At 39.1% G+C, this 24,505-nt stretch overlaps 1 protein-coding gene across 1 annotated transcript; it reads right to left on the reverse strand.

The window, feature by feature from the left end:
• Positions 1–3,010: 3,010 nt before the first annotated feature.
• NNMT (nicotinamide N-methyltransferase) lies at positions 3,011–23,686 on the reverse strand. The gene is made up of 3 exons (XM_081265878.1): positions 22,224–23,686; positions 21,149–21,356; positions 3,011–3,877 (listed from the first exon to the last, which is right to left on the reverse strand). Exons 1-3 carry the CDS (start codon positions 22,375–22,377, stop codon positions 3,445–3,447), a joined length of 795 nt encoding a protein of 264 aa, XP_081122004.1. The 5' UTR covers positions 22,378–23,686; the 3' UTR covers positions 3,011–3,444.
• Between the last annotated feature and the right edge of the window lie 819 nt (positions 23,687–24,505).

Below are 24,505 nucleotides of genomic sequence, written 5' to 3' on the forward strand. Positions count from 1 at the left end.
TTAAAAGAAGGGCTTCAACAAGAGCCACGTGCGCCCTCTGCTGGCCATCAGAAAGCCTTCCCATTCAAAGTGCAAAGCTGTGTCTTGACCATAACCGGAAGGGAGGACGACAAAGTTTCAATCACTACTTGCAGTGGAAAATATGAAGTCAAAAGTTTCTGTGATCCTGCTCACAATGGTGTGTTTTGAGCAATTCTGAACTGTAAGAAAGGTCTCGTTTTTTTGTTCTGACATCTTTGTCAGAAAAGGCAAAAACTTCTGGAGTGGCTGTCCTGAGAACCATAAAATCAGTATTTTCCTGGCTCTGTAAGAGTACATGACTTTCTGGCCTTCCCCACAGGGAGGTTAGGCCCTTGAGGCCAGAGGCCATATCATTTTCAACACACCATCCCCAGCATCCACGCCCAGTGCCTGGGCAAGTCAAAGGAACCGCTTTAATAAATACATTTGAATGAGAATCTAGCTATGAAGAGGGCTCTGGATTCCAGGTGCCTGTGGTCCCAACTTAGAAAGCATCTGCAAGACAGGTTTTGAAGGTCATATTTGCTCAGCCATTAAGAAAATCTAACCAATGTAGCCACATAGGGTTAATAATATTTAAGTTTTCTCATATCTCTCAAATAACAGGTTACCAAATGCCTCCACAGCTGTCTTATTTGATCTCAATCCAGTCCCAAGGGATGATTACTGCCCCTGTTTTCCAGAGGGGTCCCAAGCCTGAGAAAGGTGGACTGATGTTCTCACAGCAATCAGATTTTTCTGTCCCTTGGTTCTGAGCTTTTCCACCTCCTGTAGCCTCCATAAGATTCATTGGTCGCCTCACATTCTTCCAGTTGGCTGAGGTTAAAATTAGAGGGGGCTGTCACAGTTTTTAAAGCTCAACCTAGTAAGTCATATCATGGACATCTCCTTTTATTACTCTTGACAGCCAGATGATGGGAATTACTGAGACGGGGCTGCCTGACACCAAATGGGTTAACAACCTTTTTAATAGCTTTCCTTTCCCAGTCGTTTCCCAGGATATTACACACGGACTTGCGGCTTTCTGCACCGTAAAACTTTGCTCAGGTTGAGACTGTCGAATGCTTCCCCAGAAAGTGGATCCGAGAAAAGCTGAGCTGGGTCAACGGTCAAAGAGATTTACAAGCTAGGACCAGAATGACCCCTAGTCAGTGTTTGCTCATGACTTGGTTGGTCTGTTTGATTTCAGAGAAAGCAAATGAAAAACCAGAAGCCAAATGTTTGCTTAGGTCCCGGCTTCCCTTGCAGAACAAACCTGGGAGGAGTCTGCTGTCAGGAGGAATCATTTCATGTCCTTGTACATGTTGTCCCCCTGCTTTCCTTCTCAGTCGCCAAACACATCCTTATTCAGCCTGCAAGACCCAGAGCAAATGCCACTTTTCTTGGCACCCTCTCTCCAAGTGCCTCATGCTTATTCTGCTCAGAGCCCTTCTCTCAACGAGTTTTAACTGTTTGCTTGTCAATTTCTCCCAGTGACTTGGAATTCTTTATGAATAGGGGCTAAGCCTTTTATCTCTGTATTAAAGAAGACTGATGGCTATCAGAGGCATCCCAGATGCCCAGAGTATAGGTTAGTTGTTGTCCATATTTTTGATCACACCCTACAGAAATAAATGCTATATCATGATCCAAAACAAATATATGTATGCAGGTGGAAGGATGGCTAGGTGGATGGAAGGATAGATCGAAATGTTTGTAAAACTGAAACAAAACTTCACAAAGTAGTACAACATGAAGTGCTACTACCTAGGATTTATGTTTTGGTTTGTTTTTCTGTTAGTTTTTCAAATGTTTATTGTGGATTCACCAAATAGCAAAATATTGGTGTAATTGACACTCCATCTGTCATCCCTTTGCTTCCTTTCTGATTTTTATTTGTCAGCCCCTTGGTCTGAGTTTGGGCTCCTATGAGTCGGACTGAGTTTTAGAAACTAACCAGATTGTTCACAAGAAACTATATTAAGCTTTAGGTGCAAATAGATCTGCTTTCAGGGTCTACATCAGGGATCCCAAACTACAATCCTTGGTCCAAATCCACCTGGGCCACCTGTTTTGGTAAGTGATATTTATTGGAACTCTTGCATATATTCCTTTATATACTGCCTATGGCTGCTTCTGCCACAACTGCATTCTTGAGTCATTGAGCTTAGAATGAAAATACAATACCAAAAAGCCCCAAATATTTACTATCTGGCCCTTGGCAGGAAACGTTTACCAACCCCTGGGATAGATGGAAAGTGTTCTCTATCTCTCTGAGGTGTTCAAGGAAGAACCATGGGCAGGGGTAGTACCCTTTTCATAATAGGCCATTCGACCCCTCCCCACCATTGCCCGGATGGGCAGGTGGGCTGCAGCACTGCAGTCTGAGCAGGAGAGGTTGGACAGGTCGGGGTCGCTACAGGTGTGCCACTTCATTTGGAAGCACCTGGGAGCTCCTGAGGAGTGATTGGGAGCTCTTGAGCCAGGTGGCACTGGGGAACAGGAGTGATGCACAGAGGGTGCTAAATAAATGTTTGCTATTTCTTAAATCAGAAAGGAACTGGTGGCATGTGGTAGAGAAACTGAATTTCTTCACAGCCCCCTTGAAGGCAATGCTAGTAAAGAGCCCAGATGCTTTCAGCCCAGAACAGAAGCTTTTCTTCTACTTGGAGACTGAGACATCTTTTCTAGCTGCTTTGGGCAACTAGTATCAAAGATGATGATTATGATAATAATGATTATAGTTTACACTTACCAAATGTCTGTCAAATGCCAACCATTACTCTGGGTCCTTTATATTTAGCAATTCATTTTCATTCTCTCTACAGGAAGTTCTATGTGAATACCATTTTGTAGATGAGAAAACTGAGGCACGGCAAGGCTGTGGAACTTGACTATAGAGAAACAGCTAGTTGAGTGGCGGAGTTGTAATTGAAAATGAGATTTAAAAAAAAAGGATCACTAGGATGAACAGAAATATTGGTCAGTGGGGTGTCCATCAGAGAATGCCTGTGCCTAGGGCAGCCCAGCAGCAGCAAAAGTTGGGGTGTGACTCTCTCTCTAGGAGAAGGCAAGTGAAAGAGGCATCTGGGGCCCTTAGGAAACTAATAGTGATGCAGAGCTTCTACATAGGCGGTTGTGGGCTTGAGCCATACGATTGGATGTTTGGGAAAGTGAGGTTTCCTTTCCTAAGCACAGGCAAGGAAGAGTGCACATACTAGTTACTCATCTTCCAGTTCCCTGGCACCAGCACATGGGTGGAGCCCAGAGTAGATGGACAACGAGTTTCTCCTAGGCTGACTGACCACTCCAGCCCTACCTTAGAAATACCATCGGTTCCAGCTAATTAGCCTCTACTCCACACAGTGACCGTGGCAATTAGGACCATGGCCCAGAGTCACCTGGGCAAGTCAAAGGAACTGCTTTAATTGAGATCTCGAGATGTCATACAGATCTGTCTGCCTTCCGCCCCACCAGGAAGAAAAGTCCTTCGTTGTCGGCTGTGGTGGAGGAGTAACTTTGCGAGATCACCTCAAACTGCTCGATGGTGTAGCCAGCCTCTTTCACGGCAGCCTCTACTGCCTCCGGGCCCAGGGAGAGGCTGGAGAACCTCTGCTGACCAATCGTGTAGTAGCTGCTCTTCAGCGCGTCCACGACCACCAGGAAGCCCCCGGGCTTGAGCAGGCTGCCCAGGTTCCTGAGCGCCGTGCAGTAGGTGGGGAGGTCTGGGCAGGCTGCGTCCAGGCACAGCGTGCTGAGCAGGCAGTCGGCCGGGGCCACGCGGACCGCGCCCAGGGGCTGACTCTGAGTCACGTCGCACTTCAGCACCTGCCTGACCGCCCGCCTCAACTTCTCCTCCTTCTCCGGCCCCTTGACTCTGAAAAACACAAACCAACTAGCATCAGCGTCGCTTGCTGCTCTAGTCATGGGGACCCCACATTTCTCTGGTCGGGGCTGAAAATGGCAATGTGACAAGAATGAGCATCCTTAGAGCCACCCTAATTGGGAAATGAGGGACTATTTTGTTATCTAAATGTGACCGTATTCCCTGAGCTGGGCTTTCTCTCTTAATAAAGTGAATTATGATGTGGAAATCATACGAATTCCCTGGTGTCTGCTTCTACAATGAACTGCCCCACCCTTGAAATTATTCTTCCTCACTGCTTTGTTATTGACTTATTAATTATTACTACTATTCTCGTCCCTTCTGCCAAACTGCAAGGTAGTAGCTATTGACCCATACTGAGGAAGTAATCATGGGTTTAGAATATTGAGACGTTATCTTGGTAGTAGCTGCTGATGGATGACGGGGTGGGGTCATGCACAGATGTTTTTAGATGCTGTTCATCACCATCCTATAGCTGTTCCCAGGGAAGCCCCTCTGGAGAGAAGAAAACTACTACCCCCTATTCTCAGTCTCCAAAAAATATTGCAGATAGAGTATATTTTCTGACAGACATCGTTTTTTTTGGTAGCCTTGCCAGTAATCCTGTTATTTTCTGTCAAATCAGTGGAGTTTCTTGAGAGAAAATCAATTAATGGAGAAGAGAAAACAAGAGCAGGAGCTGGAATAGAGTCCTGTGGTACTACAGTGTGGGTCTGAATATCCCCCCAAAGCCCATGTGTTTAAGGCTTGCCCCTTAGTGCTATTGGGATGTGGTGGAGCCTTTAGGAAGTGGACCTAATGGGAGGACTTTGGGTCATTGGGGACATGCCCTCAAAGAGGACCATGAGACCCTGGTCTCTTCCTCTTTCTCCCTTCCTTTATGGGCCATGAGATGAATGGTTTTGTTCACCATGTGCTGCTGCCCTGAAGTGCCACCTCAACACAGGCATGAAAGCCATGTGAAACCATGAGCCTAAATAAACCTTTTATTCTTATAAGCTGTTTATCTCAGGTATTAGTTCTAGTAAAGGAAAGATAACTATCATGCCTGGATCCTTTTTGAATTTTTTTAGGGAAGAAATGAAGGACAAATTAACAAATGACCAAAAATAAATAAATGCTTAGAGTATACAAGAAAACTGGAGAGAAGGAACGGAAAAGGAGAAGAAATAGCAGAAAATCAGACAGATAAGAGAAAGGGAAGAAACAATGAGTGTTTAAGAGCCCAGGCCCGATGCTGCAGTGGTAGAAGGGATCATCATTATAGAGCCCTTTGAGGAAGTTGGCCAACAAAGCACCCCGAAGCACATCTAGTCTTACATTTGGGTAACACGCAGTCCATGGTCTGATACAAGCTCTGGGAGAAGACAGTCACTTGGGCAGCAAGGCTTGATGAAAACAGCAGAAGACAGCCCAACATCAGACAAGCAAGAGAGACTTACACTGGGACTATTTCTAGTCATGAGGCACAGTCAATGGCTTAAATGAAACATGCAGATTAACCTTCATGTGGAATTATTTAAGATAGCAGAAATTATTTGTGGGCATCAATTTACATATTTAGTTAAAAGTCTTAAGTGCACATAATCTGTTATTTGCAAGTATTTTCTTTAATATTTATTTTTTAGTTTTAGGTGGACACAATATCTTTATTTTACATTTATGTGGTGCTGAGGATCGAACCAAGTGCCTTGTGCATGCTAGGCGAGTACTCTACCGCTGAGCCAAGATCCCAGCCCAGGTATTTGTAAATATCTTTTATGTTTGCTAAAATTTTCCACTTAAAACCTTAGCAATAAGCATAGGAAGAGATACTCAGTATCACTGGCCATCAGAGAAGTGCAAATCAAAACTGTGATCGAATACTTCACATCCACTAATATGGCAATAATAATAAAAAAAAATCAGAGGTAAATGTAAAATGGTGCAGCTACTTTGGACAGCAGTGTGGAAGTTCCTCAAAAATAGTTAAACAAAGTTACCACATGACCTGGAATTTCACTCCTAGGTGTATACCCAAGAGAAATAAAAACATAGCCATACAAAAACTTGTATATGAATGTCCATGAGTAGCTAAAAGGTGGAAACAACTTATAAACAGATAAATAAAATGTGGCATATGCTTATAATGAGGATATTATTTGTCAATGAAATTAAGTTCTTTCTGATACATACTACAACATGAATGAACCTCAAAGATATTATAGTAAATAAAAGAAGCCACAACCCAAAAGCCACAAATTGTAAGATTCCATTCATATAAAAATGTCCAGAAAAGGAAAATCAACAGAGACTAAAAGCAGATTAGTTTAGTGTTTGCTAGAAGATGAACTTGAGCCGGAGGGGCAGGTAGGAGTCCCTGCTAATGGGTAGAGGGCTGGGGAGTTATGAAAATGTTCTAAAATGGATTGTGGTGAGGTTTGTGCAGCTCTAAGTCTACTGAAAAGCATTGAGTTGCACATTTTAAATGGGTCTATTGATTGCATGGTATGTGGGTTGTATCTCAATAGCTTCTTATATTAAAGAAGAGAAAGATGCTTAGCAAGGTATTGGTTTTAGGGAATTCCTACCAACCACTAAACTGGTATCTGCATAGGGAATAACCTTCAATTGGGGTCTGCCTGTTCCCTAATCAAGCATAAAAATGGTGGTAGGGTAACCATTTGTCCTGATTTGTCTTGGATTTTCTGGTTTTAGCACTGAAAATTCCCTATCCTGGGTTCCTGTGGTAGTCCTGGGCAAAATAGGACAGTTTTTTCTACTTTTAGGGAAATTAAAGCCATGGAAACTACTTATAAAGCTGCCACTCGGCAACGACAGACTATGAATGACTTGATAGAACCCTTTAAAATAAAAACTTATTATTCGACATTATAGAAGTTTGTGAGAAACACAGGTTTGAATAGGTAAATAATCTAGAACAGAAAAAAAAAATAACCTATCTGCACACATGGATAACTTAAATGTATAGAAAAAGCTAAAGCAGTACCACATAATGTTCTTTGGGACATGTTTAAAATGACCCTTTATGTCGGGAACATGTGGGAATGTGTATTTAAGTGATTACGTCAGAAGCAGAATGGACCTGTGCTCTATTGTGTATCAAACGATTTTAAAGACACAAATTACCACAGAACTAGTACTTGCCAGTCAGAGGATGATGGAAATTGTTCCCAAACTGTGAGACACACTGTGAAGTCTTGAAAGCTCACAGAGAATGTGCCAATTTGAGAGGGGAATTTGTTAGAAACACCCACTGTTGCAGATACCTGCTTGTCCTTGGAGGGACAGCAAACATTGGTGAACTCAGTTGCCAAGGCAGCAGCGTGCAGATTACACCTCAGGGCTCCTGGGGCCTGCAAGTACACTGCAGGGAAATGGACTCTCCTGGAGACCCAAGCAATTACCACTCAGCCTCACGTTTAGCTCAAAGAGGTAGGCAATAAACACACACCGGAGAAGTGTTATGCTGTTTTACAGAATGCTAACAGTGCTAACAGCAGTGTGGCCATTTCCCTCCTTCTAAAGATCAACTCTTTCAAATGAACCAATATGCAAAAAAGGCAGCTATTTTCTCTGTAAATATTCTATCTATAAAAGCCTGAGGGAAGGGGGAGGGAGAGAAAAAAAAAATGAAATGATAAGGAGCAGACTCCTGAGAAGACCACAGTGTGAAAGTCTCTTCCCCTATCCCAGGTAATTATCCTAAGATTGGGAGGAGGTTCTTTCTGCCCTGTCTCAGCAAGGCAGGCAGTGAGTAGAATCCCCTGGGCAAGCCTTTCCAATACACTCAATCCCCATCCCTAGAGCTTCCTGCAGGCCCTCCTGAGGGAGAACCATCAAAACTTGTCAAGGACACAAAGTCCAAATGAACTTGGATGTCAGTGTAAGAACTGTAAGAACAAGGAAGGATCACTAGAAAGCCTTTGGTGGAGTTCACACCTGAGTCAGGTGGACATTCCAGGAGGAAGTCTGGAAGGCAAAATGCAAACATTCCTTTTTATTTACAAATATGTTTGAGCCTCTGTTATATGACAGGAAGTATGCTAGGTACAGGGAACTTAAGGATGAACAAATGAGAAACAGGTCCTATCCTCATGGAGAATTACAGATGGGCTAGGGAGAATTAATCAATGATCATCCACACACACACACACACACACACACAAAATGGAAATTAAAACTGACAAATGCAAAGAAGGCAAGGAACAGAGCATTTGTGAAGGAATGCTGGGATCTTGGCTTGGTCTAGAGTATCAAGAAAAATTCCTCCAAAAAGAAGGTCAGGTAAGCAGAGACATGGCGGATGTGCATGTCCGAGACGACTGGGGAGGAAGACATTCCAGTAGGAGGAAACAGCAAGTGCGAAGGTCGTATGGAGAAGGCATGCTGCTGTGACTGGACTTTGAGGAAAGTGAGTTGGCAGGTGGCCAGGCAGGCCTGTGGTGAGGCAGGACACTGTGGCAGAGAAAGCTGCTCACCTCATGGTGGCCTGAGAAGAGGGAGAGGAAGAGGGACAGACAGGGAAAGAGAGGGGCTGGGGACAAGATATAGCCTTCAAGAGCAAGCCCGCAGTGACCCACTTTTTGTAACAAGGCTCCCCCTCCTAAAATTTCCATCACCTTTCAGTAGCCCATTAAATTATGAATCCATCAATGGGTGAGTCCATTGATGAGGTCCTCATGACCCAGTCACCATTCAAAGGTCTTAACTCTGAATACTGCTACTTTGGGGATCAACCCTTTAATACATGAACTTTTGGGGGACATTTTGGATCCAAACCATAACATAGACTATGCTGGGAATTTTGCTTTTTCTCTTAAAAGCCATGGGGAGTCATTAAGAGGTGCTAAGAAAGTGAGTGACATGATCAGATTTCTACCTTGACATAACCACTGGGCATGCAGAGCAGAGAAAACCAAATGAAAGGACAACCGTGGAAGTGGGAGGCCAGTTCAGAGGGAGAGGATGGTAGCTAGAACCAGGATGATGATAAATATTGGAAGAAAGAAACTGGTTCAAGAGAAATGCGGGAAGTGTAACGGACAGAACTTAGTACTAGATTAGATGTGGAACATGACAGAGGTTGACTTCAGGCTTCTGGCTTGTCCAATTAATTGTATGATTATGCCATTCAAGGAGCTAAGAATACCAGAAATAGAGCAGATCTGGAATACAGCTTAGTTCTATTTTGAATGCATTGAGGGACTTGGAGACACACGAGTAGAAGGACCTACAATTGGAAGGAAATGACTAGCTGAAGGTTTCTCAGCCTGCCCTGTGCATTCTCCAAGAGAGGTAATGCAGGCAGAACACCTATGTAAGAGAGCAGCATCCTTATAAAAGGCAGAAACTTCTCCCAGGCATCACCAAAATAATCACCCTGACCCTCAAGATCCTGATTTTCAGAAAGAGTATCAATATCCTTTTGCAAGCCATGAAAATCCAGAAATGCTTTGTGACAGAGGTAGTCCACTAGTTTGTAGAACAAAACAGGCACAATTGTATGTATGTGGGGACAATATACCAACATCTTTTTAAAGCAGATATGGAGATTTCTGCATAGAGAGTATTTATGTTAGAGAACTGTCACCTCTGTGGGTGCTCAAGCTGTCATCTCTGCAGGTGCTCAGGCTTTTGCTCTGTCGGGTACACTGAGGTTAAGTGAAAGCTGCTCTTTACACCTCTCTGGGTTTCACCTGGCAGCCCTGAGGGCTGAGAGCAGTTCATAGTTCACACCTGTAACTCACTCTCACCCACCTGTGTGTCTTGGCACACCAGTGGGAAGCTCCTCTCTAGACACCAACACTTCTTTGACTGTAATGTGCATCTAGTCCCCAGCAGCTCTTGTGAAAACACAGACTCCAATGCTGTAGTGGCCAGTGAGTCCCGAGAGTCTGCGTTTCTAGCAAGCTCCCAATGTGACTTCAAAGTTGCCAGTCTGAGGACCACAGATTTAAGTAGTGTGTTCCAAGTTCCAGGGGCTAGAGACTGGGATTTCTTAAGGGAAAAGTTCACTTTCTTCTGATCATGGCATAAGCTGGAGTAGTTGTATATTAGTGTTGAACTTTCTAATTTAATAAATTGAAAGTGTGAGGCAGGAGTTTGGTACCAATGTCTTACAGCTTTCAGATAGTTGTAAAAATGAGTGATTTCTAAATGTATGCATCATACTCCAGAGACACAGGAGGAGGAAACAGCTCATTGTCCTTGGCAGCCGTCAGCACAAGAAATAGTTTCTGATAAAGAAGAAATAATCCTAGGGGAAATAGGTTGTAGGTTGATAGAAGTACTTGAGGATGTGAGAAAGATATAGTTGAGCGGGATCACTATCATTCTCAAAATAGTTGGAGCCACAGGATCTGGCATTAGGATAAAGACAGGAATGCAGAAACTCACTGCCAAAAATACAGTTCCTCATTCTAACAGACTGGAAAAGAGGTTGTCTCAAGAGCAAATTGTTCCAAGCTGAAGATTCCAGCATGAGATAAGTAATGCTTTTAGTATCCTGTAAAATTTTAAGGGTTCGTTTTTGAATGAGATGGAAAAGCCTGTGATGGCTAGGGAAATTGAGAACAAAGTTCTAAAAGGCTTCTTGACACATGATTTAGAGTTTGGAGAGCTGCATTATCTAACAATGTCTGGGATCTTTATTTATATATATCCAAACTTTCTCTGAAAATCCACAAATTCTGGTAAATTCCTTATTTATTTAATAATTTTTGATATTGTCCAAACATCCTCATAGCTATAGTTTTGTTTTTTTCTAGTTAATGTCAATTTCATTCTTTGGAATCACACATTCAATAGTAAAGAGAAGGATGAAATTACTTTCATTTCGAAGACTACATCTTCACTTTAAAGGCTAAATGTATAGAATTCTAAGGGGTTAGAATTCTGAGGTTAAAATGACATATAAAAATAACCCCTCTCAACTTCTTACTAAATGCCAGAAAAATAAGGCAACACTTAAGCAATACTGAACAATTTTATGATGTTGTTCATGTATAAATTTGACAAAAATTCCTTCCCACATGGGCTTGGAAAATATGTCACTTATGTGGTCTTCCTGAAAAAATTCTTTGGATATCTACTCAGTTAACTAAGAAATGAATTATAATTAAAACTCAGTGATTACAAAAAAATCATATAAAATGAGCATGAAATATGTCTAAATAACTGTAAATATGATTACAAATCAAAGAAAATGTCCCCATGGATCTTGAAATAAAATATAATGCTTCAAATTACAATATTTGATTTTAAATATCTCAGATTTCAAGAATAAATAGTGGGAAGAGAGATGCCAGAGGCACATTAGGTATTAAAAATTGTTAAATTCCTCATATTAAGAAGAAGAAAAAATTACTGATTCTTACCTTACATTGACAAGCTGAGAGAATTTACTTATAGCCAAGCTGAATAGTAAGAAAGACTAAAAGGAGTTTTTTGTTTGTTTGTTTTTAGATGAAGGGATAGAATGTCAGACAGAAGCCCATATCTTCAGAAAGGAATGAACACCAGACAGCACAGATACATGGGTAAATACAAATATACATAGTCTTAATCAGTTTACAACAAAATACCCTAGAATGGGTGACTTATAAAGGAAGCTGGAAGTCCAAGATCAAGGTACGGATACAGTAGGTTCTGATGAAGACACTCTTCTGGACTGCAGATGGCTGATTTCTCCTTGAATCTTCACAGGGTAGAAGGAGAACTAGAGAGCTCTCCAGGGTTTCTTATAAGGGAATTAATCCCCCACACATGAAGGCTTAGTTCTCATGATTTGAGCACCTCCCAAAGGCCCTAACTCCTAAAACCATCACATTATGGGGTGAAGACGTCAATGTGGGATTTTTGGAGGGACACAAATATTCTTGATAGCTCATTCCTTTTTAATGCTAAATAATAGTTCATTGTCTGGATATACCACAATTTGTTTATTCCTTTACCTGCTGAATCTTGGTCACCTTTAATTTTTTACAATTATGAAGAAAGTTGTTATAAATGTCCATAGTCACATATGGGTAGATACAAGTTTTCAACTCCTTTGGGTAATACCAAAAAGTGCAATTGCTAAATCATGTAGTGAGGATATGTTGAGTTTTGTTAGGAATAACCAAATTATCTTCCAAAGTGGCTATACCATTTTGCATTTCCACGAGCAATGATTCGGAGATCCCGTTGCTACACATCTTTACCAGCATTTGGTGTTGTCAGTGCTCTGGATTTTGGCCATTGTAATATGTGTGTAGTGGTGGGTTTTGTTATTGTTGTTGTTTTGTTTTTGGTAATGCATTCTACCAGATTAGTAAAAATTGAGTCACAGATTCCAAAGAATATTCTAGGAAATTAAACAAGGGTGTGAACACTTGAGCCCAGAATTATTAGGGGCTATCTTAGAGGTTGCCTACAACACCATTGTGGTATATCCAAACAAGCATAGGAAGGTTGATATGGCCATATTAATGTCAGACAAAGTAGACTTTTAGACAAAGTGTGCTACTGGAGATAAAAGATGTTCCATGATAATAAAATGATCATTTCATCAAGAAGACATAATAATCCTAAAAATGCATGCATATGATACCAGAGTTTCAAAATGCACAAAGCAAATGTTAACAAAACTATAGGGAGCAAGGGATAAATTTGCAATCATAGTTTGAGATGTTAAATTCTCTATTTGCAATTGATAGAACAAGTAAGCAAAAAATCAGGATGAGGTAATTTTGAAAAATACTATAATTCTGCCTGACTTAATTGATATTTATTGAAACTATACATACAGCTGAAAAATGTATATTCTTTTCAATGTAGATAGAAGATATAATATTCACCAAAATAGACTATATGCTGGACCACATATAAGTCCCTAACTACAACAAAATTAAATTAGAAACCAATGACAATAAGATATCAAGAAAACCACTGAATTTTTGTAAACTAAACAACACAATTTTATATAATTCATGGTTAAAAAATAATAAATAAATAAATATTAGAAAATATGACAAATCATATAGCAATAAAAATACAATACGTCAAAAATCATAGGATGCAACTAAAACAGCACTGAGGGAAATTTGTAGTTTTAAATGCCTCCATTTGAAGAAATAAATACAGGAAATCAGTGATTTAACCTTGCATTTTAAGAAGTGAGAAAAATTAAAAGGAAGAATTTTGGGATGCTAGAAAAATAATTTTTAACAACAAAAGAACAATTGAAGTAGAAAATAAGAAAAATAAGACTATAAACCAATAAAATAGGAAATGAACGAAAATAGAGAAAAATCAACAAAGCCAAAAGTTGGTTATTTAAAAAGATTAACAAAATTGATTAATTTTTAGTAAGATTAATCAATATGTCTTAAAAAGAATCAAAGAGGAGAGAATACTACAGATTCTATAGATAAAAAAGGGTATTAAAAGAATAATGTAAAAAAAATTATGCTCATAAAGCTGACAGCCAAGATGAAAAGCTTATATTATAGTATTATACATAGAACATCTATCAAAGCAGATATAAAAAAATAGAAAATGCAAACAACCAACAAAGAAATGATATTCTGAATAAAAGATCTACACATATGGCATGTGTGTGCAAGTGTGCATGCACACATACACACACACAAATCCTTCAGGTTCAAATACTTTCATGGTGAATTTTATCAATCATTTAAGAAGGAAAAAAAGAAGACTAATATTACACAAAGTCTTTGAGAAAACTCACCCAACTTGTTTTATGACTCCAGAATCATAATATCAATATCTGTCAAGCATATTACAAAAAAAAGATAGTTCAATATCTCCCACAAATACAGAATAAAAATTATTAGTATTAGCAAGTAATGTTCACCAATACATAAAAAGGATAACACTTCATGACAAAGGGGTTTATGCTAGTTTGGTTTAACATTTAAAATCATTGAATGTAATTCACATTTTCAAAATAAAAAAAAGAAGAAGAAAAAAACACATGCTCATCTCAATAAAATAAAAAAATACCTGACAAAATACAACATTTTATTAAAAACTTTAAAAATTTCCAAGAAACTTCCAAGAAGCTAATACAAAGAAGCTTGGTCTGATAAAGAATATCTATGAAGAACCTATAGCTTTTAGGCGTTAGTGATGAATTATTTATTTATTTATTTAGTGATGAATTATTGAACATTTTTCCTCTAACATAAGCAATAAGGCACAAATATCTGCTCTCATTATTTTATTTAAAATCTCATTAGAAGTGCGAGCCAGCGCAATAAGTCCTGAAAAAAAAGGTAAAAAGTTGGAATAGAAGAAGAAAATCTATTTTTATTTTCAGATAGTTTAGTAGTGTACATAGAAAATAATATGGAATCTACAAAAAAACCTAAAATTAATTAGTGATGTCAGCAAGATCATTGGACAGAAGCCAATATACAAATTATTTCTATATGAAATTAACAAAATGAAAAATGTAAAACACAATAATAGCATTTAAAAATAAAAATTTAAACATGCAAAATGTGAACTTATAAAACATTTCTAAGAGTAATTCATAAGCAAATGAAAAGACAAACCATGTTCATAGACTAAAGATTCATTATGTCCATTCTCCTAAATTAATCTGTAAATTCAGGGGAATTTCAAATTTCACCAGGATTTTTCTGAAGATTTATAAATTTGCTCTAAAATTTATGTCAAAATACAATGGCAATGGAATTCCTAAAATAATCTTGAAAAAGAACAAAGCTGGAGGATTTATGCCACCTGACTTCAAGACTTAACTATGCCTAGTAAAGTGCATAAACCAACATAAGCCCAGTAGAATTTATTTATTTATTTATTTTTTTCCCATTCCCCTCATAACCTCTTATATGTAATTTTGTATAACAATGAGGGTATCCTTCCATTTCCATGCAATTTCCCTTTTCTCTCCCTGTCCCTCCCACCTCGTGTCTCTGTTTAATGTTAATATTTTCCTCCTGCTCTTCCTCCCTGCTCTGTTCTTAGTTGCTCTCATTATACCAAAGAAGACATTTGGCATTTGTTTTTTAGGGATTGGCTAGTTTCACTTAGCATAATCTGCTCTAGTGCCATCCATTTCCCTGCAAATTCCATGATTTTGTCATTTTTTAGTGCTGCGTAGTACTCCATTGTGTATAAATGCCACATTTTTTTTATCCATTCATCTATTGAAGGGCATCTGGGTTGGTTCCACAGTCTAGCAATTGTGAATTGTGCTTCTATGAACATCGATGTGGCAGTATCCCTGTAGTACGCTCTTTTAAGGTCTTCAGGGAATAGTCCGAGAAGGGCAATAGCTGGGTCAAATGGTGGTTCCATTCCCAGCTTTCCCAGGAATCTCCATACTGCTTTCCAAATTGGCCGCACCAATTTGCAGTCCCATCAGCAATGTACAAGAGTACCCTTTTCCCCACATCCTCGCCAACACTTGTTGTTGTTTGACTTCATAATGGCTGCCAATCTTACTGGAGTGAGATGGTATCTTAGGGTGGTTTTGATTTGCATTTCTCTGACTGCTAGAGATGGTGAGCATTTTTTCATGTACTTGTTGATTGATTGTATGTCCTCCTCTGAGAAGTGTCTGTTTAGGTCCTTGGCCCATTTGTTGATTGGGTTATTTGTTATCTTATTGTTAACTTTTTTGAGTTCTTTGTATACTCTGGATATTAGGGCTCTATCTGAAGTGTGAGGAGTAAAAATTTGTTCCCATGATGTAGGCTCCCTATTTACCTCTCTTATTGTTTCTCTTGCTGAGAAAAAACTTTTTAGTTTGAGTAAGTCCCATTTGTTCATTTTAGTTATTAACTCTTGTGCTATGGGTGTCCTATTGAGGAATTTGGAGCCGGACCCCACAATATGTAGATCATAGCCAACTTTTTCTTCTATCAGATGCAGAGTCTCTGATTTGATATCAAGCTCCTTGATCCATTTTGAGTTAACTTTTGTGCATGGCGCGAGAAGGGGATTCAGTTTCATTTTGTTGCATATGGATTTCCAGTTTTCCCAACACCATTTGTTGAAGATGCTATCCTTCCTCCATTGCATGCTTTTAGCCCCTTTATCAAATATAAGATAGTTGTAACTTTGTGGATTAGTCTCTGTGTCCTCTATTCTGTACCATTGGTCCACCCGCCTGTTTTGGTACCAGTATCATGCTGTTTTTATTACTATTGCTCTGTAATATAGTTTGAAATCTGGTATCGCTATGCCGCCTGATTCACACTTCCTGCTTAGAGTTGCTTTTGCTATTCTGGGTCTTTTATTTTTCCATATGAATTTCATGATTGCTTTATCTATTTCTACAAGAAATGCCATTGGGATTTTGATTGGCATTGCATTAAACCTATAGAGAACTTTTGGTAATATCGCCATTTTGATAATGTTAGTTCTGCCTAAACATGAACAGGGTATATTTCCCCATCTTCTAAGATCTTCTTCTATTTCTCTCTTTAGGGTTCTGTAGTTTTCATTGTATAAATCTTTCACCTCTTTTGTTAGGTTGATTCCCAAGTATTTTATTTTTTTTGAGGATATTGTGAATGGGGTGTTTTCCCTCATTTCCGTTTCAGAAGTTTTGTCGCTGATATACAGAAATGCCTTTGATTTATGCGTGTTGATTTTATATCCTGCCACTTTGCTGAATTCATTTATTAGTTCTAGTAGTTTCTTTGTAGACCCTTTGGGTCTTCTAAGTATAGAATCATGTCATCTGCAAGTAGTGATAATTTAAGTTCTTCTTTTACTATTTTTATACCTTTAATGTCTCTCGTCTGTCTAATTGCTCTGGCCAGTGTTTTGAGAACTATATTGAATAGAAGTGGTGATAGAGGGCATCCCTGTCTTGTTCCAGATTTTAGAGGGAATGCCTTCAGTTTTTCTCCGTTTAGGATGATGCTAGCCTGAGGCTTAGCATAGATAGCTTTTACAATGTTGAGGTAAGTTCCTGTTATCCCTAGTTTTTCTAATGTTTTGAACATAAAGGGATGCTGTACTTTGTTGAATTCTTTTTCTGCGTCTATCGAGATGATCATATGGTTCTTATCTTTAAGTCTATTGATGTGGTGAATAACATTTATTGATTTCCGTGTATTGAACCATCCTTGCATCCCAGGGATGAATCCTACTTGATCATGGTGCACAATTTTTTTGATGTGTTTTTGTATCCGAAGCCCAGTAGAATTTAAACAACTCTGGGTGGTAGTAAAAATGTTAATTGGAAAAATAAAATAAAACATTGATTTTATTCATTTTAAAAAGCATTGTGCCACCAATGAGTTACCTCAATAACTGACATTTGACAATCCACATTAACTACCAATAAGACAATGTATGAACAATATGTAAGTAAAGTACTATTTAGTTTAGAATACTAATAACCTTGAGAAGAAGGAACCTGTAGGAAGTCTGCAGCCCATTAGAACAAAGGAAAAACCGAAGAAACAGAAGCACACTTTGGTTTTAGATGGGAAGCTGGCTTTTAGGAATAAACCAAAGTTGACTAATAGATGGGAATCAAATATAAGTGCAATTCTAGAGAACTGGATTGAACTGAGCAGGCATATTCTTTATGAGTGTTTTAAATTTGCAAGAGTTTATATTGATCCCTAGGATTCAGTAATATTACCTTAATTCTCCATGTTGTTAAAGTTCAAGGACAGAGCCACCTTTGACATTTCCTTGCCTTCATTCCCAATCTTTAATAATCACTTTTCATTCTAGCTCAAAAACTGATCTTAAAATAATCTACCTCTCTTCATCACCGAAGAACAAGCCACCATCATTTCTCACCTGGATTTAAATTATTTCTTTTCTACATCTCTTGTTTCCTTCTAAATCCTTTCAATCCGTTCTCCACACAGCAACCAGAGAGATCTTGTAAATGTCATCGTTCTCTGGTTATACATTCCAAACACCTCTCATTGCACGTGAAGCCCATAATCTTTTAACTTGGACCAGAAGGTCCTAAATGATCTGGCCTTTGCCTGACTTTCCTGATGTGAGTTCTAGGAGGGATGGGCCTTCCTCTGTTTTGTTCAGTGTTCTGACCTAGGAGCTGGTATTATGTGGCATGTCATAGTTGTTCGACACAGGTTTGTTGAATGAATTAACTAGTTAATCCTAATTCCCTTAGCTAGATCCAAAAAGTATCAACACCTGTTTCTTGAGGGAGATTGTTTTGCCTGAAAGTCAAAACTGCTTTATGATTCACTATACCTCAATAGTGAATCACCTGAAATAGAAATCAAGAAAGCAATCCAGTTTACAATAGCCAAAACTAAAAAAAAAAAAAAAAAAAAAAAGATAAATAAATAAAATGCTTAGGAGTAAACTGAACCAAAGAGGTGAAAGATCTCATAATGGAAACTATAAAACACTGATGAAAGGAATTAAAGAGGACAAAAATTGGAAAGAGATTATTATTCATAGACTGGAAGAATCAAATTGTTAAAATATCCATAGTGCCCAAATCAATCTATAGTATCAATGAGATTCCTATCAAAATATCAATGACATTCTTCAAAGAACTAGAAAAAGCAATCCTAAAATTTATATGAAACTACAAACTAACAAAAAAGCACTCCTTACCCTAATAGCCAAAAGTAATCTTGTTTGTCTGTTTTGGTGTTACTGGGGACTGAATCCAGGACCTTATTCATGTTAAACACGCTCTCTACCATGAAGCTACATCCCCAACTCAAAGTAACCGTAAGCAAAAAAGACCAAACCAGAAGCATTATACCTCACTTCAAAATATACTACAAAATTTGGGTCATCAAAAAATCATAGTGTTGTCTCAAAAATGGACACATAGACCTATGGAATAGAATAGTGAGCCCCAAACAAAATCCTTGTATCTATAGTTACAGTTAATTGACTTTCAACAAAGCTACTAATAATAATATACACTAGAGAAAGGACCATCTTTTTAATATTTATTTTTTAGGTGTAGATGGACACAACACAATGCCTTTATTTTTATGTGGTGCTAAGGATGGAACCTGGGTCCCGCCCATGCTAGGCGAGTGCTCTACCGCTGAGCCACAATCCCAGCCCCAGGACCATCTTTTTAATAAATGGTGCTGTGAAAGTTGGGTAGTCACATGCAGAAGTGTGAAACTAGACCCCTAACTCTCTCCGGTTACAATTAGCACAACAACTATGAAACTACTAGAAGAAAACATAAGGGAAATGCTTTAGGACATCGGAATGGGAAAGGATTTCTTGGACAAGATCCCCCAAACACAGGAAGAAAAAGCAAAAATATACACATGGGATGACCTCAAACTAAAACTTATCTATACAGCAAAGAAAAACAATCATCAGAGTAAAGAGAAAACCGACAGAAGGGGAGGAAATAGTTACAAACTATATAACTGATAAGAGGTTAACATCCAGAATATACAAGGAGCTCAAAAACTCAAAAGAAAAACAATGACAACAAAAGACACAAATAAACCAATTTAAAAATGGGCAACAGACATTTGTGAAAAGAAGATGTAGGAATGGCCTGCAGATGTGTGAAAAATGCTCAATATCAATAGTCATCAGGGAAATATAAATCAATGAGTAAGAATGCTCACTCCAGTAAGAATGCTCTTACCAGAAACACAGAAGACAACAGTGCTGGCAAATAAAAAGGGGACACTGGTACACTGTTTGTGGGACTGTAAATTAGGACAGTCATCATGGGAAATGGGGTGACGATTCCTCAGCAAATTAAACATAGAACTACCATATATTCCAGCAATTCCATGGCTGGGTTTATAATCTCATTCCTGGGTAGCATGACTAGAGATAACAACTGCTTTATATATTTCAGAAGCCAAAAGAAAGGATTTTGAATGCTTTCATCATAAAGAAGTAGTGAATATCCTAGGAGATAGATATGCTTAATCTGATTGAAACATTACACAATGATCAAAACATTCTAAGCTACCCCATTAATACATAGAGTTTTTATGTTTTTCTGTATTAGTTAAAATTAAATTTAATAATTATATACATATATATATTCTCATTGTAAGTGAAAAAGAAAAGGAAAGACTACACAATATGTGTAGCATGTAAAGAAGAAGAAAAATACAGGAAAAAGTGAACTTTGGGTCTGTGGAAGAGATGGGGAAAGTCATGTTAAAATTAAGTCATAGATAATTGGGGAGGAGAAGATATGAAAAACAAAAAAACTACAGGAGCATTAAAAGAAAAGAAGAAGGAAAATATAATTGAGCACATAAGAAGTGGCACATAGGGTTAGCTGGATCCAAGGAGGAGAACTACTTTCCTTTTCTCCCTTTTCTTTTTTATTTCTTTGCCTCTTCTTTATTTACAGTTTTTACAGGAGCCTGAGGAGTCTTGGCCATAAGCCTACAGCAATGACAGGATGGCCCAGGAGCTAATGGTCAGCTGGGCAGAAGAACAGTCACTGTAGCACAACTAGGAAGAGATGGAGGCACATCAAAGCAAGAAAAAAAACAAGCGAAATGCAGACCAGGTAACATTTTCCAGTGGTTCTATTTTTCCTTGTGGGAAGAAATTAGTGAATTAAACAAGATTCATTTGCATAAATTTACTTGTAGATGTGGTAGTGAAGATTTTAACTCATTATCTATGAGTATATAAACCCTAACTTTATGAATGATGAATAATGAATTCTCTTCCCATAATTCCTGTTATGTTGCTTATATATGAGTTTTTTTTTTTTTTTTTAAAGAAGACCTAGTCAGCTTTTGGCTGTTTCGGTGGTGCCAGCATTAGGCACACTCACAACCAAGACCTTTGCTTGGATGCCTAGCAAGAAAATGGCACTTTTGAGAGGGCGGGGCAAGCCCTGGCACCTGAAGGCTGCTGGTGAGGAGCTGGTTTGCCCTTACTTGATGCTGTCCTAAAACTTGGGTCCATGGTAACTGAACCACACACTGCCCCGGACCCCCACAGGTCTGGAAAGCTTGTGTGTCTCTTCTTCTTGGCTCAGTATTCAACTGTTCAGCTCTTTCCCTGTGTTTTCTGCTTTCCTGGTGCACACACACACACACAAACCCACAATTTCACACACACACACACACACACACAACTACATTTCAACTTTTTCTCTCATTAGCTCATTCTCCATTCAGATACACCCCTCCCCCCATCTCTCTCTCATCTCTCTGTTTTTGACTTGAATTCTTGAATTCTAAGGACAATCCTTAGTTCACATCCAAGTGTCACTAAGATACCCTCAGAAAGTTGAGAAGTAGACACCAGTTGCTCTACCTGTTGCCTTCGAGGTCACACACGTAGGTCACCACAGGAGACCAGTCGAAGGCTCCTGGCTCCTTCCTTAGCCACTTCTCCAGCTCCTGCAGGTTCTGGTCTGTGTAGTCAGTGGCAATGATCTCCTTGAAGGACTCACAGGCAGAGAGGAGCTGGTAGATGGTGGGCCCAGAGCCAATGTCTATCAGGAGGTCTCCCTTCACACCACCTGGTTTGAATGAGGAAGTGGGGGGTGTGTGTCAGGAATCATACTATAGCAGACAGCCATATTGGTAGTATCTTTAGTGGGATTATGCTGCCTATCCTCAAAGATAGACCACCACACTATTCATACTTCCATCACAGTCCTTTTGTAAAGCATCTTTTCATTTTCCACTCCCCAATTCAGGGTAGAGACATGTTTTATTGGACTGTTTTAAGGTCTATAAGAAAGAAAAAAGATATACATCTGGTGTACAGATTCCCTGATCCTGAAAGACGTAGAGAACGTAGAAACTATTAAGGAATGCTTTTGAAGAAAGTTTATTTTTTGTTTAAAAATTAAGTTTATATAATGTCCCCTGGCCCTGAAAACTACCTAGTTCTGAATAGGTTGAGAACTTGTTAACATATTAACATGTTATGTTAATACGTTGAAAGGTCTTTACTTCATGCATATTGGCAACATTCCTTTCAGTGAAGAACCAAATAAGTATTGGACTCCTTCTTTCTTTCTTTTTTTAGACAGGATCTTAACATGTTGCCCAGAGTGGCCTTGAACTTATAGTCTCAATTTCTTAAGTGGCCCATTGAGTTTAAATGGCTCCCTCTAGTCACCTAGCAAATCAGTGTGGACTCAAGGATAGCACTCAGGTTCTGAGATTTCCCTTTTGCATGACCGAATGAGATAATGGATACAAAAGCACTTTGTAAACTGCAAAATGTCTCAGTCAACATTAGCTTTTATCCTAGTTAAATAAATGTGTGATGCCAAAAAAGGTTGTCAAAATAATAACAGCTAGACACAAATCCAGTCATGCCCTGACCATATCACTCATGTTTAGACAGAAGATACAGAGGCAACAGACAAACTTACCTAGGCAGAATATCTTGAAGAGATTTTTCAGAAGATGCTTAAGAATCTGATTTTCTGCAGAAGGCTTGGACCCAAAATTGTAGTATTTTTCTAGGTAATCGCGAGGGTTAAAATACCTTAGGTACTCATCCTTGGAGGTGAAGCCAGATTCCATCGTGTCTCACTCTGTGCCACCAGCCCAATGCCCCCTCCCTGTCCTGCAGAAGCCAGGGAGTCACCCTGCAGGAGTTGTCTTTCTGAGGCTGGGCTCTTGGTCTTCCTTCTACCAGTTCAGCCCACCCCATAAAGACAGATGTTTGGTTAAACACTAACAGAGAAATAGACCACAGATGTTCTGGCTATTCTGGGAAGTGATGAAATTCCTGGAGAAGGGAATCTAGGAGAAAGAGGGAGTGGCAAAGGGAAGGCCTGAGCTGTATGCAATGCTCTGCCAGGGGTGAAGGTCAGTCACCAAAGACTGCAGACCCGGAATGACCCAGCTCACCGGGGAAATCATTTAACTCACAGAAGAACCCCAACATTCAGAGAGACGTGCAACTCCATCATCCTCATTCTTGTGGCAATCCCCCAGGAAAGAGAAACACAAAAGATGGTTTAAATTTAAGCATATGAAAGAAGGAAAAGAGGGAAATGAGAATAGAAAATGTGTTCAGGGCTAAGGAATGTTGGCTAAGGAGGAATCTCAGATGAAATCTGAAAAAAAAATAATCTTTAAAACCCGAACAAGGGGCTGGGGATATAGCTCAATTGGTAGAGTGCTTGCCTCACATGCACAAGGCCATGGGTTCAATCCCCAGCAACATACACACACACACACAAAAAAAAAAAAAAAAAAAAAGAAAAAGGAAAGAAAGATAAAGGGGAAAAAAAAATCCCGGACAAAGCTTTCTGTAAAGTCCAGGCCACCCTGTGGCTCCCAGTCCTCCACCCCTTCCCCGGTCATGGCTCAGCCTCCCTACTCCTTTCAGGTAATCCAAATCCTGACAGTTCTTTCAAAGTGAACTTTAAGCCTCTACTTCCTTTAAGAATTCCTCACATGCCCATTTCTGAACACATGCTGCCCTTAGGATTCATTCCTTTCAGCCAAGCACTTGGTTTTATGCTGTCACATTTGCTCCAGGTTTTATCTGTCAATTTTTCTTCCCAAACTAATTTTACTTATATGATAAACTCAATCACCAGCTCCCTTAAATCAAGGACTCTGACTCAGTTCTCTTTATACCCACTACTCTAAATCATGGACCACCTAGTAGATGTTCAAAACACTGGTTGACTGGATGGTGGTTGTCACATTGTACCCAATGAAATTTCAGAGAGTGTCCAGGATTCCCTGGGTGATGATTTAGCAAGAGCCCTTTGGTTACAAGGCACAGACACTCAAAGAATCTCAAGTAAAAAGAGAATTATGTATAATATGTCAAAATACACTCTACTATCAAGTATATCTAAAAAGAAAAAATAAAATAAATATTTAAAAGAATATTTTTAAAAGAGAATTATTAATAATAGAATATAATGGAAACTAATTATAGGGTACCTAATTTGGCCTTGTAAATCAAAACATCCTTAGGCAGCTTATCTTTCTATTTTTTTCCCTCTCTTTGGAGGATTAGGAGCCTCTATTATCTGCAAACTGGCTCCTTCTTTTGCTTGTCCACTGCACTTGACTCCATTCTGGCCAGTCTACATGGAGGCATCTGCACCTGAACTTAACATCAATCACGAATCCTGCCCAACATACCTCAAATCAGATTTCCTGAAGGAAACGAGAGAGAGAACAGATCAGAGTAATATTTGAAAAGATAAAGACAAAGAATTTTCCAGATCTGATAAACAATATTGTGTTAGGTAGAGCCCGGTCAGGAGAGAGAAACCATATCACTAATTTGAGCTGGAAAGTATTAGTTTAAAATTTAACACAAAGAATTATTAATTAAGAAGTGGTTAACTTCTAAGAGGGCAAAGGAGGACTCTAAGTGTGACAGGGCAAATGTAGAAAGTCACTGGGGCCAGCAAAACTAGAGAACCAGAGGAAAACTGAGAAGATGGCTTCACAAACCTGAGAGTCGGAGCTCTGGGGAGAAAATATGGGTTCTGCAGGAATCCTGGTCACCTGAAAAACTCAGGAAATGCCACTGCAGGGACCAAACATTAGCTTGGTACAGACAACCATTACTAGAGACTATCCTCTAAATCAGAAGCCCACAACCAGACTTGGGGAAGGGGGACCAGGAAATAGCAAGTTTCTTCCTCTTCTTAGCCTATGTGTCCCTTCAGAAGCT

This window comes from Spermophilus citellus, assembly GCF_964194105.1.
Source record: "Spermophilus citellus genome assembly, chromosome: 2".
NCBI classification, from domain to species: Eukaryota; Metazoa; Chordata; class Mammalia; order Rodentia; family Sciuridae; genus Spermophilus; species Spermophilus citellus.